General features: G+C 40.8%; 1 protein-coding gene across 8 annotated transcripts in view; it reads right to left on the reverse strand.

Moving 5' to 3' along the window:
- Positions 1–770: 770 nt before the first annotated feature.
- ankrd26 (ankyrin repeat domain containing 26) overlaps positions 771–16662 on the reverse strand; it is a 55630-nt gene continuing 39738 nt past the window's right edge. For 3 of the 8 annotated variants that reach the window (XM_084060939.1, XM_084060943.1, XM_084060938.1), the window contains 12 exons: positions 16308–16401; positions 15822–15848; positions 14415–14492; positions 12956–13090; positions 12363–12475; positions 11667–11817; positions 10913–11052; positions 10452–10602; positions 9627–9862; positions 6475–6721; positions 3034–3079; positions 771–2392 (listed from right to left, as the gene is read on the reverse strand). In XM_084060939.1, coding sequence (XP_083917065.1) covers positions 2262–2392; positions 3034–3079; positions 6475–6721; positions 9627–9862; positions 10452–10602; positions 10913–11052; positions 11667–11817; positions 12363–12475; positions 12956–13090; positions 14415–14492; positions 15822–15848; positions 16308–16401 — 1549 coding nt within the window. In that variant the 3' untranslated portion in view covers positions 771–2261. Of the gene's footprint in view, positions 2393–3033; positions 3080–6474; positions 6722–9626; positions 9863–10451; positions 10603–10912; positions 11053–11666; positions 11818–12362; positions 12476–12752; positions 12838–12955; positions 13091–14414; positions 14493–15821; positions 15849–16307; positions 16402–16662 lie in introns of those variants that run through there. The other 5 variants (XM_084060940.1, XM_084060941.1, XM_084060942.1 and 2 more) reach the window with 5 other exon arrangements.

Below are 16662 nucleotides of genomic sequence, written 5' to 3' on the forward strand. Positions count from 1 at the left end.
TAGTGGGAAATGGTGGGAATGGGTGTGCAAAGTTTCAAGGCAATCGTACGCTGTGTTCAAGATTTGAGGCATTTTGTTCAAAACGGACCGGCACAGTTTCTCGCCGATCGGTCCAACGGTGCCAGAGATTAGCTGCTCACAGACGGACGGACACATGCACACACCCACGCGCAACCAAGCACAAAACTCTTAGTTCTACTGGATCTCTTCTCCACTAGTCCCTCCCTAACATCATCTAGTTTTCATTTGTTGACAAAATTGTCAATATATTTAGCCATAGTTTTAGTCATCATAGCTTAGTTTTTATTTAGTTTTCTTCTGTGAAAAAAGGTAGTCGACGAACATTTTGAGTCATAGTTTTAGTCGACGAAATTAACACCGATTCTGAGAACCTGATTCTTGTGGTTTAAAAGAGAGTATTATTATTGTTAACTAAAACTAATGAAGTAAAGAATAAAGGAAAAAAAATGGCTTAAAAATAAAATAACTAACTGAAACAGTTTTGTGTGTTTTTACAACTACTGTATAATAAACTAAAATCATGCAAAAAGTCTTTGTCAATATAAAACTAAGCCTTAAAAAAAGAAAAAACAACCCACATTAAAAACAAAAGCAGAGGCAAAGGCCTGTTTCTACGAACACCTGAATTGTATCAGTAAAGATCAGTAAGTAGTTTATTCTTATTTCTATCACTTGCCCTGTATGCCTTGAGTAACATCCAGATATGAACAGTGGACATAAGCTCAGTTTTATTCACAACTTCAGGATCTTCTGTATTCTACAGGCGTTTGATATTGTCCCTTATATAATGTTCTTTTGTTACAGTACAGTATATTGTTATGCCTTTCATTTAGAAAAAGAAAAATACTGTTTTCTTAAGCAAACCTCTGAAATAACTGGTTTGACCCTGTTTCAATAACCAGAGAATATTCTAGTTTGTCTCATTCAAGTATATCATGTTTGTTAAAAAACAAGACAAAAAAACAAAACATTAACAGGAGACTCAAATGAGTCAAATAAAACAAGACCAAGACAGAGCAATTGCACCGTTACATGGCACGTACCAAATATAATATCTTGGCAATATTACTTACTTATAATACATACATCCAATACTTAGAAATTCACTTTATCTCCATACCAATATTCACAGATTAAAAACCCAAATAACGATACTATATACTGTATATACACACGCACACTGTGCTGAAAAGATTATTATGGATTAGACAAATTATTCATCTGGAGGAACAAATACTTAAGAGTTGCTCTCCTGTCGTACCCATCAATAATAACTTTTGTTACAAATATGGCATAAATATGTTTTCAAGAAAAAAAAAGGAATCATGCCATTCCGTTGCTGACAGGCAGAAACCTTGTATTTCCATTTTCAACCTTTTATGTTTGTTCGTATTTTAAGGCCCTCGTTTGGCATACAAGAGTGTTGCTCAAAAGAGCTTGTGACTAAATCTACATTGGATTCATCTTCTTTTTTTAATTTTACATTTCCTGAAAAGATTTTGGATATACAAGGTTTCCACCCGACAGTGACGATTTGCTCCTGAGTGGGTAAGTGCAATGTACAATATGTTCACCTTCCTTCCGAAAAAGTGTTGGAGTTAAAGGATACATGGTGGAAAACTGGTGTAGTGACTTTGGCCTTTAGCCTAACCTGTGCTTTGGCAAAAGCGTTGTGCGTTGCATGTCTTGTTTTGTTGTTGAAAATACATCATTATTTTCTTTTCCGCCAAAACATAAATTATGCCTTAGTGATTGATTGTTTAGCTGTGGAGGTTATCAGTGAAAACATTGGACATAAACTTGAACTAGGGCTGGGCAATATATCGATATGACGTCGTTATCATGATGCGAGACTAGATATCGACTGGGATCTTTGGATATCATCATATCGTGAAATGACATAAGTGTTGATTTTCCTGGTTTTAATCACCTAAGCCCTATTTATACTATATATATATATATATAAATATTTGTATTTATATGTTATATAAACATTTTCCAAAATATTCAAAAATAGCAAGAAAATATGCTGATCGCGATGCAATACGTTGTGAAATGAAAATCTTTTAAATAAAATGAAAATATAAAATCATGTAATCGTAACAATACAATATTATCGTCACAAGGTCGGTATGGAGGAATTTCGGTGAAAAAATATTGAAATATTTGCTTTTGTCCATACCGGCCAGCCCTAACTCCTTTGACCCTTCGGGCAGCGTGGTGGTCCAGCCCAGCTGTGTTCAGATCATGTAGTTCTTCTTCAGTACCTCCAGGTAGTCCTGTGTGGCCCTGCTGACGGGGTCCAGCTCCACTCCACAGGCAGAGCCCACTGGGGACATGCGGGTCGGACTGCCCTCCAACTCTGCTTTCCCTGGGGACCAGAGAGAGAGAGAGAGAGAGAGAGGCCACAGTTATAACCACATCAACTCTAGCATCCCTATTCCAAGAACAGACCCCTGTCAATGATGTATATCGTTGCTGTCAGGCAGAAACCTCTTACCTTCATACTTTAACTTTTTGAGTTTATTCGTAAATTAACGCCCTACTTGATCATACTACAGCGTCACACAAAAGCATCAAAAGTAGCAGATCTACAAGCTCAAAACGCAGTGCAAAGCGACGCCTTTTGAGCTTTTGAGTTTGAGCTGCTACTTTTGCCGTTTTTGAATTTGAATCCTGAAAGGCAACAGTTTTGGACATATGAGTTTCCACCAGACAGAGACGATATAGGGAATAAGTGGTTAGGTAAATGTCTACGGGCCAGTACTGTAGCTGTGATCCACAGAAATATGACAGGAGCCGAGGAATTCTGTGCTAATTTTGGAACTTTTTGTTTGAACTTTTCCCCTATAATGACATAATTATCGATTATTTTTCTACTTTATTACATCGATGAGTTCAATTAACTGCCCCCCCCCCCCCCCCCCCCCCCCAGTGGACAGGTCCTTTATCCATGCACCACCTGAGCGCCCACCTGGGAAGATGAGATTAGATGTTCCACATCACACTCACCCTGAGCCAGTTCCCTTGATATGTTTCTCTCCAGTTCACTTCGCATCTGGAGGAAAGGAAGAAAATCAATTCAATCATGTGAATTTAGTAAGTAATGCATAAGCTAAAAAAAAGAAAGCTGTGCAGTTAAATAAATATGTACAATTCAACACAGATGGAGATATTTGTCACAAATACAATACTATGATAAATCCACATTTAAAGTCATACTGTGTTAACATTCATTCATTTCAGTCTTTTTTGCTGACACCTACTGGTAATGCCATGTCATTGCCTTACCCCTTATGCCTAAACTTTGAAAGCATTTTTTACTATTTTGAAAAACATTTTACAATAGATCGGCTATTTTCACTATTTTAAAACGTTTTTCAAAATAGTAAAAAGTGGCAAACAAGTTTAGGCATAAGGGGTAAGGCCAGATAGGGCCCAGACTGAGTCACAAACGGTATTTATTAACATTAAAATACATTTCTGGTACATTTCCGGTGCCTACGTCATTTTCTGTGTCTGGGGCCATCAGAAATGTTCATTTTTGTGGAATGGTTGGTTATTCTGAAAAATATAGCCTACCAGTGAAAGATTATATAAAAAATAACTTGTTTAATTGAAAAACATAGTATGACTTTAATGATTATACTGTAAATATTTTACAGCGGACATTTACAGAATAAACCAAAACACTTAAATGAAAAGCAGAGATACGACGGAGAACACAGGACAACATGGGAGCATGCAAGTTCTGCATCAGTGCAGAGTATCTGCATGGGAGCATGCAAGCAATGCATCAGTGCAGTGTTTCTGCAGGACACAGGAGCTACTGAATGCAATGACTGGCAGTGACGACATAGGAACGAGAGTAAATTGAAAAATAATCTTCTGGTTGTAATATCATTTAATTTAAGTACACCGTATTAGTGTTTTTGTGTGGTCTGAATAAGGTTCAAATATCTTCAGTCCAATTCAGTAAATGTCAACCAAGCTGATTGCAAAGGTCATCTTGGTGCAGCTGTTGGCAAACAAAAATAAAATAGGAATATGGTGAAATGCCATAGCAGATGTGTCACAGCATCACAAAGTCCGACTCAAACAGAGACATCAAAGGGGTTTAGAAGAAATCTGGATTTACATTTTTTGTCCAGGATCAGTTTGATGTGATACAACTTGAAGTATATGCAAGTGCCTAATTCCTAGTTCACATTCTAACTAATCAAATTCCAAAACATACCACAGTTCAGGCTGATTTATACTTTGCTGCATATCTCTTTCACTCATAACAAAAATGTATTTTCAACTGAAAAAGGTGTTGAAAGCGTGGTGCGACAAATTATAAGTCAAGTCAAATTTGAACTTGCACAAAGAGTAAAATTTCTACAACATCTACAAGCTACGCATCACAATATGAGCGTGTAGCATCTCTGAATCTGCAACTCATCAAACCTCGAAAAAGGATGGTAAATCGGGATTGTACGTACCTGTTAGTAGGTTTAAACCTAATAAAATGGCCACAGAGTGTATACAACTATATTTCAACTTAATTTCTCCATGATGTTTTCAGGCCTGATAATCGCAATTTTTTAAAACTACAAACAACTTTCCCCGGGTTGTCCTTCACCGAGAACCCTGAAAGCCTATTGGCTGTGTGGAGACGAGTGTGAGCCCAGAGGGGTGGGGGTGGAGAGGGGACGGGGTTCAAACAAAACAGTCCAATCAGCCAATCACAGGCAGTGAGCTACACACAACCTACACACCTGGTTATGAGTCTGGCTGAAGGGACGAGAGGTGAGAGACAGACTTTTGAGCTAGAAGCTGAAGGAGTGAGAAATAGAGACGGCGTTAAAGGGTTAAAGTCCCGCTACCATAAGAGAGAGAGAAGAAAAGATTAGGCCGAAGACTGAAGCCTGATTTATACTTAGTGGTACGACCCGTGCCGAACATAGCAGATCTGCAAGATCAGAACACGTCGCATCACACGCATTGTGAGCTTTGTAGATCTGCTATGTTTGGCATACGCCACTGTCGATTAGGGACATGGTGCAGGATGAAACAGAAGAGAAGGAAGAATGTTTAGTAACAGGTAAGGGAAGGAAGATCGCCTGGAGTGAGCAATTAGTGTAGTCAGTTTTTTTTTAATAGATTAAATTAAATAGGAAAAAAGTTAATTTGTTAATTAACTAATGTTACTTTGATTACTCCAGACACTATCCTACTGTAACAACATTGGACACAATCACAGTTCATATTAAACTCGCCGCTGCATAACAAGCACCTTCTTCTACATAAACAGCCACCAGTTGCACACACAGATAACACTACAGACACAGACCACAGTATGGCAATGGAAAATGGACAACAGCACATCAAGTCATCCCCTTAAGGGGCCGTGTTCACAGAATGCGTTTTTGAGAAGAGGGACACTTTAGATATCATGTCCACAACGCTTCTGAGTAAACCACACTGAGTATTTATTTATACCTGCAATGTCCAAACCCATCAACCGTCACTGTGCTTCAACATCATGCCATTAGCACAAATATCCTAGCACAGGGGCCTTCAATGGGGGGTCCGTGACCAAGTACCGAGCCAAAGGTCAAGTCGACAAATTATTGAGGGTTTAAGTGGTTAAATGTCTAAAAATACACATTTAACATGAATCCAATATGTAGTTGGGGGTCGATGATTCATCTCTCTCTCAGCTATGGGGTACATGGGCTGAAGACCCCTGACCTAGCAGAAACAACTGTAAACATGGTAACGATTCAAAGTCAGTTCTTAAATAATCTGAGTTCCCAGAAGTTCTCGCTAGCTCTCGCATACAAACGGGAGGGGTGAGAAAACAGGTCTTAGATGATCACGTTTTCACACACAGCCAGGAGGATCAAACGTGACATTGATGAGCAGCGCTCCTCTCCAAAAGTTGAACTACTTTTTAGCTTAAAGCGAACCAAAAAATGCTGGAAACAGAGAGTGCTAAAACGTGATGCTCATTGCTCAGGCGTTGGGAAGAGGGGCGTTCCAGCTCGTCTTTACAATAGAAATGCATGGCAGACAGGCGCTGCCAGCTCAAAATACACTTTCTGTGGAACACGGCCCCTTAAACACTATATAGATAGAGAACGTGACGTCACACTGTGTTGTTTTAATAGTGGTGGTCACGAGATGCCACCACCTGTCCATTGAACTCAATGGACAGGTGGTGGCTTATGTTGAGAGGTTGCTCCTCCATTCTTTTGTAGTGTGCTATTCATAACTTTGTGTGTGAGTTTGTGAGTGTGTGTGTGTGTGTGTGTGTGTGTGTGTGTGTGTGTGTGTGTGTGTGTGTGTGTGTGTGTGTGTGTGTGTGTGTGTGTGTGTGTGTGTGTGTGTGTGTGTGTGTGTGTGTGTGTGTGTGTGTGTGTGTGTGTGTGTGTGTGCGTGCGTGTGCGTGTTTAGGGGGTTGCTGACCCTGGCCAGGTAATCCTCCACTGAACTGTTGTGTCCTTCAGACATGGGGCTGAGCAGGGGCAGCCCTAAGCCCAGGCTCCTGTTGAGGGGCCCCAGCGAGGCCCCGTACCCCGTGGGGGAGCCCCCCAGGCAGCTCATGTCCAGCTGCGATGGCCCTACTCCTCCCAGGCTGCTGCTGAACAGGGACTTGGTGCGGTGGCGCTCATTCAGCAGCTTGGCATTGGCATCGGAAAGACGGGTGTTTGACCTGCGGGAGGGTGAACAGCCAGCAACACAGGTTCATTAGTTCAGTGGTTCCCAAACCTTTTCAGCTGAGACCCAAAAGATACATTTGGTGTCTCCCCGGGACCCACAGGTACAAAAAGACATTATTTACTTAAGCCCTATTAAATATATAAATAGTGAAAATAGCCGATCTACAAGCTCAAAATGCGTCACATCGCAAAGCATTGTGAGCTTGTACGTACACATTTTTTTCCCTAAAAACAATAAAAAAAAATGTTTGAGAATCTATTGAAATAATATTTTTGTAAAATATAGTACATTTAAACCCATAAACAAATAAAAAAGGATACAGTAACCAAAAATGGGTTCCGACCCATTGTTTGGAAAACTCTGCATTACACGTCTTTTTATTGTCTTTCACAACGTACCATGTCACACTATGCGATTATAGTGGAATAAATCCTTGCCGTTTCTTTGTCGGGAGACTGGCCACACTACACCATCAATCATCTCCGAGATGTTGCGCAAGATCGGGGACGAAGTCAAAAATATTGTGCATCATAGTGCATTGCGCAAGATCGGGGGACACGGTCAAAAATATTGTGCATCATAGTGCATATGCATATCATAGAATCATTCAGAAGCGCACTGCCAAGGCCAAGTGGATGATTTATTTATTTTTTATTTATGTATTTTGCGCTCTGTAGCTACCCAACTGGGTTTTCTTCAATCAGTATGCGCATTTTGGATTTTGTGCATGAAGTCCTGAATGGAAACATTAAGTTTTTAAGTGAGTTTTGAACTCACATGACTATCGATTTTGCACAGTTGTAGCTTAATATTTGTATTAGAATTAGTAGGTACAGGCCTATTATAAGTAGAAGGGCTGTGGCTCTGTGCACAGCAGTGTCCACAGCTTTCCTACATAATGAGTAGCATTATTAAACGTGGGGGGCTGGGGCTCAGGTGGGCAAAATACGGCAGAACTAGTAGGTTACTGTACCGGTGAGTAGGCCTACCTGTTTGGTTGAACATCCAATAGTAGCCTACATGCAATGGTTTAAGGGAAGCTACCCCATGTGCTTCAGACCAGCTCCGACACTGGAGTGACAGCATCATTGATTTGACGCACTGGCCTGGGTAATTAATTATTTGGAGCACCTGTGGGATTCCAATAGTATAAACATTTGAAATGGCTTTCACATACTCTTAATATTGTTTTCAAATGAGATCTGGGATTATAGATCGAAATGTGCTCAGTTGTGGCTTTTTCTGGGTGTTAATTTGTCTATTTTCTATTTTAGGCTATTTTCTGGGTGTTACTTTGTACTGCATAATGCATTCCAATGGTCCTAGCTCTGGTCCATAGCGTTAGAAGGAGTGGAAAACTCCTTCTAACGCTATGGACCAGAGCTACAGGTCCCATTGGCATTGTTCAGGGGCAAAACAAATTAAAATGTTGTGTGCACAACCATGGACCCTATGATATGAATACAAATACAATTTAAAGTAACCTTCACAATTTTCTATTTTGTTGGTTAATATTTCAGAAGAAGCACAATCAAGAATAATAATTTTCTATTTTGTTGGTTAATATTTCAGTAGAAGCACAATCAAGAATAATCATTTACTATGTTGTTGGTTAATATTTCAGTAGAAGCACAATCAAGAATAATAATAGGCAACATTTGTTCAGAAGAAGAGGGAGTGCGAGGGAAGACATTTGTGTGTAATACAGTATGTGTGTGCGCGCTACTAAGTGTGTGTGTCTGTGTGTGTGTTGGTGTCACTCACTTGGATGTCTTGGAATAATTAAGTAAATCCAAACGAGATCCACATGGAAAACGTATAAAAAAACTCCTCAATAAGAATCCAAATAGCCTACAGCCAGTCCAATGGACCCATAATCAATAATGTTACCCGACCACGGACAAAAAATATAAAAGAAACAACATCGGGGCTTTACACATAAAGGATGCGGCATTATAAATTAATTACTTTAAACCATAATGCTTTTGTAGGTTATATAATAAAGTTTATAGTATGACTGCCATGTAGGCAGTGCGCACTGGAGAGTGCAGCAGCGCACTGGAGATTCTATAATTGACCAACTTAATTTGTCGGGCCCTCCGACAAATTAAGTTCATAATCGGGCCCTCCACGTCATCAGTGCCCATACCCTAGGTGGGGTTGGCGAAAGGGCCTCTCTGTGTGGAGTTTGCATGTTCTCCCCGTGTCTCCTAGGGTAGGTACCCTCACAAAAACATCCAATAATCCTGGTCACTATACTGCCTCCCCCTGGTCAGCCAGGGCGCCTGATGGAGGGGAAAGGAACTGGTTGGCATAACGTGTTCCTTCCACGCGCTACGTCTAGCCAGGGAACCTCCCCCCTGTCGGGTGATAAGAAGCGGCCTGCTTGCTCCTCATGCATTGAAGGAGGCATGAGCTTCAGCTTGGGCTCTCTCTAGGCTGGCAGAGGGAGAGTAGCGCCCGGGATTACATAGGCAATTGGCACTGGGTGAAAAAATATGGGTTACAAAATCGTGGGATAAAGAAATATTAAAAAAAATAATAATAATCGGGCCCGACACAGGAATTTTGTCGGGGGTGACAAATCGGGCTAAAATAGGCTTAAAATCGTGTAGTGCGTACAGGGCTTTAGTTAGTTAACAACTTAAGCCCCATATAATTCATCAAACGATGAATAGGGAAATTTGCCAATCTACAAGCTCACAACACGTCACAGTACGTTCTGCTACAAATCGGATGAAATCTTTAACCATTTTTTAAATGCTGGAGCCTATTACTAATCTTGATGGGGACCCCCTGGAACCCCTTCAAGGACCCCTGGGGAGTGGGGAATGTCTGGAGGACCCCACTTTGAGAGAAACACTGATCTAAACTGTGCAATGTGGTGTGGGTCTCACCTCTCCAGTTTGGCAGCCAGTGACTTGCGGGTGCGTAGCTCGTCTGTGTAGAGGTGGCGGTATCGATCCAGCTCGGTGCGGGTGCTGTCCCTCTGGCTGAGGCTGTCCTGCTGGGTGCTGCGGGTGCGAGACAGCTCTGTCTCCAGCTCCCGGATCCTCTGCTCCAGACTGGAGCGCACGTTGGACTCGTTGGCCGATTTAAGCTGGTCCAGAGCCTCCTGGGAGGCGGCCTGCGTCTGGAGTAGGGAATATGGATATTACACATTTTCACTCATTAGCAATTAATTAATCATGAATCCATAACATTGTGCTAAAAAGACTATTACGGGTTAGACAGATTATTAATCTGGAGGAACAAGTTGGCTACTAAGTAGTTTCTCTCCTGTTGTACCCTTCAAATAATGACGCTTGTTACAAATATGGCATAAAAATGTTTCAGGAAGTAAAAAATAAATCATACCATTTGCTCCTGAGTGGAATGTACAGTACAATACTGCATGTTCACTTTCCTTCCTTAAAAGGGTGGCAGTTAATATATAAATGGTGAAAAACTGGTGGAGTGACTTTGGCCTTTAGCCAAATGATTAGGCTAAAGTCCAAAGTCACTAATAGATTAGGCCCTGATCTATGGTTTGTTGAAAGTGTTGTGCGTTTTATGTTTTTGTGTTGTTGAAAGTAGTTAGTTACTTTATTGACACAATTGTATAAAACATTGGGTCCAAACAATAATCGAAAACCCATTAATAAAAAACTTTAAAAAAGGTAAAATAAAAAAATGTCATCATCGTTAATTGAAACTTGTTATGGGACCTGCAGTGTGCTCACCTGTAGGAAGAGGTTAACCTCCTCCAGTTTCTGACGGATCTCCAGGCGGGCTCTGTCCTCAGCCTCACGGCGGTACTGCTCCGCCTGGCCCGGGTCCAGCATGCCAGCCTCTGCCTGGCGCCTCAGGCCTGTCAGCTCATCCTCCAGCTGTCTGTTGGTACCGATGGGTATCGATGGGATGTTATAGACTAAAAGTTTCAAAGAATTTCTGAAGAGCTGATCTACAACTGCTTGTAAAATAGCTTGCAGCTATTTTAACTATTTTTGCACAACACCGTTGTGCGACAAAGTATAAAAATAATGCTTGTGGTCGATCAATTCGTTGAGAAATATATAAAAAACATAAAACTAAAAAACACGAATATTCGATTAAACAAAGAAGCAATCGACAGAATAATCACCAAAAAAAGAATCAATAGTTGCAGCCCTTCTTACAACAGAATGTGGATAGCTGTCCCTACCTGTTTGCCTTCTCCAGCCTGTCGTTGCTGCGACTCATACCATTCATGGAGGAGAGCTGCTGCTGCAGATCTCCGTTCAGCTTGTCCAGTTCTCTACTGCGAGACGTCTCCCTGCCCAGCTGCGTCTGCAGATCGTCCACCTGTAGCAGAGTTATTATAGTTAAAGCTCTATTATGTAATTATTTTAGTGAATAAAATGTTATTTTGTCCAATCTGTATGGTAGAATATGTTAATGCAATATAACTTGGACACAATCCTGTTTCTGGATTGACACAAAAATTTACAAAATTAAGCCCCCAATTTAATTTCACTGAGAGGGCTGCTGCTATCCAGTGCTTTTGGTAAACAGTATTGCAGCATTGTACAACTGATGTGGCTGCTTATGCCTTGTGTTATTTTTGTAGAACTGCTGTTAACTGACTGGTGACTGAATTTCCCTTCTGGGATCAATAAAGCTCTGTCTATTCTTGTTTATCCACGTAAAGTGACTTTGAGTACATAGAGAAGCGCGATACCGTATAAATCTGAGGTATTATAATAATTTACAAAATACATGAGAAGCATTGAGAACATTTAATTGGTTGCGAGCTTGTAGATCGGCTATTTTAAAATAGTGAATGTATATAGGGGTTAAAGTGGTTAAAGTGATTTTGATGCTGTATCAACACATTTAGCTGGGGACCCCTTGAACCCACTTAATTGCCCCTGGGGGGTCCCTGGACCCCACTTTGAGAGCCACTGTCATAAACGGACCTGTTCCTTCATGCGTCCTACAGCGCCGTCAGTCTGATTGTATCGTCCAGTCTCCATCCTCATACTGCTCATGGGGGAGGAGCCAAACTCTGCTCCCCCGCCCTCTTGCTCCCGGTATTTCTTCTTCGCTGTCTTCAACAGAGTACGTAGCCTGGAAAACACACCCACACACACACAGTTTGACTTCGACACCTGTTTCTCCGTGCAATGTACTATTTTGGATCATCAATTTGTAATCAAAAGAGCAACTATTGAAGACAATATTTGGTTTTACATTATGGCAAAGTAAGTACACAGGTCTTAATGGGTTAAGTGGTTAACCTGAAGGTCCTTACACACCGGGGGCGAATTTTTCATGCGAATAATAAAAAAATAAAAAAAACCTTATAAAGTCAATGGAAGCTTCCATGGAGCGAAAAAGCGAAGCTAAAAAGCGTCTTTTAATTATTCGGAACGAATTTTGCGTATATTCGCCGGTGTGTAACCGCCTTTACACCACACACACACAACAGGTATTTTGAAGATCCAAACCACATCTCTGTAGCAGAAACACAGAGAGCTAACACCAGTGTTACGTAAGCCAGGAAGGAATGCGCTCTACTGGGCTGGAGGACGAGGTACACATCACATGGGGGCCAGTGGTTCTGCCGTAAGGGTGGAGGCTGTGCAGGGTGGGTGGAGGAGGTAAGGTGTCACCTGTACATTTCTTTTTGGAGATCAGTGTTTCTCTTCATCTCCTGCTCCAGCCTGCTGTCCATTGCCTTCTTCTGCTCTGCTATCTTCTTCACTTTCTTCTTCTCAATCTCCATCTGGAACACACACACACACACACACACACACACACACACACGATTTTGATCCATGCAGAAAATATCGTCTGTCGATAACATAAGCCTAAGATGGTTTCACGTTTTAGTCTACTACATAAATTACACAATGTTTCCACCACACATTCTTAGCCTTATGTGCTTTTCTTTTACTTTTACAAAAATGTAATTGGAAATCTGCGGTTGGAACCCTTGTGCTATAAGAAAGTAAGTAAGTAAGTAAGTTCCAGGTTGACCTACAAAAAGATATCCCATCCGTGGAGAACTCTATTGTGTCGTTGTTGGTTTTTATTTTATGGTTATATCTCAAGAGGTTCTGTTGCCTCTGTCTTGACAGGTCGTTACTGTCAATAAGAATAAACAAGGTGTCAAAACAGGGGCTTGTTGGTGGACATTGCAAGCGGCCAGTGAGATGTGCTCTTTGTGTGACAGTGTTGTCATGGCGGTTGGTGGGTCACCTACCTGGCTGCCTAGCTCTCCCTTCTCCTTCTCCAGCTCCGCCAGACGCAGGCCCAGCTTGGAGCGGCTCTTCAACTCCTCCTCCCACAACGCCTGCGAGTCCTGGGCTGTGTGGGACAGCATGCTCTGCTTCTGCACCTTGAGGATCCAGGACAGTGATCACATTATACAGTATACATTATATAAACAGTATGTTATCATCGGTGTCGGGTGGAAACCTTGTATGTCCAAAACAGTTTTTCAGGCAAAAAAATAACCTGTGTTCTGACGGATCCAATGTAGTTATTATTTTAGTCACAAGCCCTTGTTTAATACTTTTCATCTGTTCAATATTTATAAAACCCCACAAACAGACATAACCACTTAAAAAAATGTAAGGTTTCTGCCTGACACCAACGATATACAGTACAGTTCCTCTTCCATATCAACTTTTCCTCGATCTGTCTGCATCGATATGAAGGAAAAGTTCATTTCGATGGTACTGTACACAATACACATGCACACTTTAAAAAGGTGTGGAAGTGATATGATTTTGTTAAAAACTTTAACTTTGTTTTTTTTAAAGGTTAAAGCTCTACATTTTGATTGTAATCATTGCTATAGAGTGCTTGTTCAGTAACAGTGGTCTCCCTGTCTCTCCAGCCCTTTAGCGGACAGAAAATACACCCCACAAAGCTCATTTATCTGATTCAATTTGAAAGGGGTTCTAGTTCCAATTTTGTCTGCTCATTTATTTGTTTCGTCGCATCCAATTTCGCTTGTTTATTCTGTATAAGGTCTATCTTCTGATTGGATAAAATTGGTATCCCAGCCTAAAAAGATATTTTCTGTTTATTTAAGAGCTGGAGAGACGGGGAGACTGTTACTGAACAAACTCTCTATAACTATAATTACTATCACAATATAGAGCTATTTAACACTTATTTTAACAAAGAAATATCACTCATAGTACCTTTAATGCACCGTGCTGTAACCCTGTTACTGTACTCATTACAATAACTAATCTCAAACCTTCGTAATAAGGTTTTTAAAACAAGGGTTGAATAAATATTTGACTGCAGTTAAGACAAATAAGTGCAAGCCTTGGGGAAGATGATGAGAACAAGAAATCATTTAGAACAGTGGTTTTCAAACTTTTTCCATGTCATGGACCCCAAAATGTAAATGTATTTGGCCGTGGACACCCATCTTATAATATTTTGTAACAGGGGCCCCCCCAATACAAGATTTGTGTTGTTGAAAAGTTTCAAAATATATTCCAATTTTTTTTCAATATTTTCTTTTAAAATAGCTGATGTATATATAGGGTTAAAGTGGTTAAACTGATTTTTATGCTATTACTATGTTGCTGCGGACTCCCTGAAACCCCCTCAAGGACCCCTGGGGGTCACTGGACATCACTTTGAAAACCACTGATTTAGTTAAAGTTTCATTATGTAAAATAAGTGAGCATGCAACCGACCTCTCGACTGAGTTGGTCTTCCAAATTCATCTTACTGCCTTGTAGGTTTGTAACCAAGTCCTCCAATCGCCCCCTAGCCTGGGGGAATAAGTGAGTTTGATAAACTGTCTTTTTCCTTGTTTCTTTTTAAACCTCCACCTAATAGAAGGCTGCTTATTGGGTTTAAAATGTCCACCACTCCCAATGAAACTTTAAAGTAGAGACAGTATCATGCATCACACAGATACAAAGGAGCAAAGAACCCCACAAACCAAGATCAAGTTAGAGGGAGAATACACACTCGCTGTCAGGCAGAAACATTGTATGTCCAAAACCGTGACTTCTCAGGAAATGGAAAAAAGAAACAGACAGACATAACCAGTTATAAACAAAAAAGAAAATATAAAATGATGAAATGGGGAGATACAAGGTTTCTGCATGACAGTGATGACATGATAGAGAGAGACCACCACCAAGAAATACCCAGCCCATCCAATCTAAAACTAAAAGTAATTTTAAAGCTAATCTATAAACAGGTCTTTAGATTCTTTGCATTCTCCAATATAATCAAATCAAAATGTCTTTAAAGGGCAACTTAGCAAAAAATCTACCGTTATATTGTGAGGAGGACATGAGAAATGTGACATAACTCTTTGCAACGAGTCAATGACTTTGGTGTTGACTGTCAACGCGTCAATATCACTGGATCTCCCTAGTGAAGATTTTCCAGCGCTGTTGAGAGCGGGGTCTCCACAAACAGAAAACATTGTAAGTGAGTTGTTATGTCAGATTTTCACATGCACCCGCCACAACAGAATGAGTAGAGGTACACGTCCAATTTAAAACACTGGTGATGACCTACAAGGCAATCAAGGCCATGGCAGACCCCCAAACTTCAGGACATGATCCACCCCATACCCCTTCCTGCACACTTTAGATCAGGTAACAGAGGGCGTGTGTCCCTCCCTTCCCGATGGAACTCTGGCCAACGCGCCTCCAAGAGTCCTAGACTCTTCTCCCACCTGGCTCCCTAGCTGTGGAATGCCAGTGTATAGACATACACTGTTTGCTTGTCCATAAAAGCTAAGTATGTTATTTAGATAGCACGTTGTTTAGACAGATGCTGGGTTTGATGTTTACCTGGTATCTTAGTTACTTTGAAGCACTTCACTGTTTATTTGCACTCTATTTCCTTGACTATTTATTATCGTGTCATTTGTTGACTACGGATGATGACATTTACTGCTAAATGCTTAAATTGAAATGGTTGGTTCAAGTAAAACAAAAAAATAATAATAAACAGCACAGTTGCCCTTTAATAGCATAGCCATAGTGCATTGACTGACAATGAGAATCTTTGGGAAGAACAAAACCAAACCAGAAGTCAACCCACACAGAAAGACAAAGGTCTACATCCATAATACCAACCCCTCCTCCAGGTAAACGCTCAGATTGCTGTGAAAAGATGGAACACTTTATAGCACATCTACAGACAGGAAACAATCCAAACTCATCTGTCTGCAAGCATCACATGTACAGTGTATACTGTGTGGACATCATCATATTCAGATTGTTCTAAGTTGATGAGATCAGTGAGATCCTGTGTGAAATAAATGTGTTAAGATGATTGATTAGTGGATAAGTGTTAAGATGATTGGTCAGTGGATAATATCACCTACCATGGAGTGTGTGTTAAGGTGAGTGGTCAGTGGATAATATCACCTACCATGGAGTGTGTGTTAAGGTGAGTGGTCAGAGGATAATATCACCTACCATGGAGTGTGTGTTAAGGTGAGTGGTCAGAGGATAATATCACCTACCATGGAGTGTGTGTTAAGGTGAGTGGTCAGAGGATAATATCACCTACCATGGAGTGTGTGTTAAGGTGAGTGGTCAGTGGATAATATCACCTACCATGGCAGCCTCCTGAGCCTCTTTCTGCAGCGTTTCGATTTTGTTGCTCTGTTGCTTGGCAGCGGCCTCCAGCCTGGCGTTCTCTATCTCCAGTCTAAAAGGGACGCCATGTTGATATTGACATTCATTAACCACACTAACCTTGGCCTCCCTATTTTGGGCATGTTATTATAGGTGTTTTTTGTTGTTGACGGGGGTAGGGCTATAACATGTTATTGTTTCATTCTCTAGTGTGTAACGTGTACACACAGCAAAAGTAACAATAGTATACACAGTGGTGGAAAGTAACTAAGTACATTTACTTAAGTACTGTCTTAAGTACAATTTTGAGGTATTTGTACTTTACTTGAGTATT

Source organism: Gymnoscopelus microlampas, assembly GCF_963454915.1.
Source record: "Gymnoscopelus microlampas genome assembly, chromosome: 6".
Taxonomy (NCBI): Eukaryota; Metazoa; Chordata; class Actinopteri; order Myctophiformes; family Myctophidae; genus Gymnoscopelus; species Gymnoscopelus microlampas.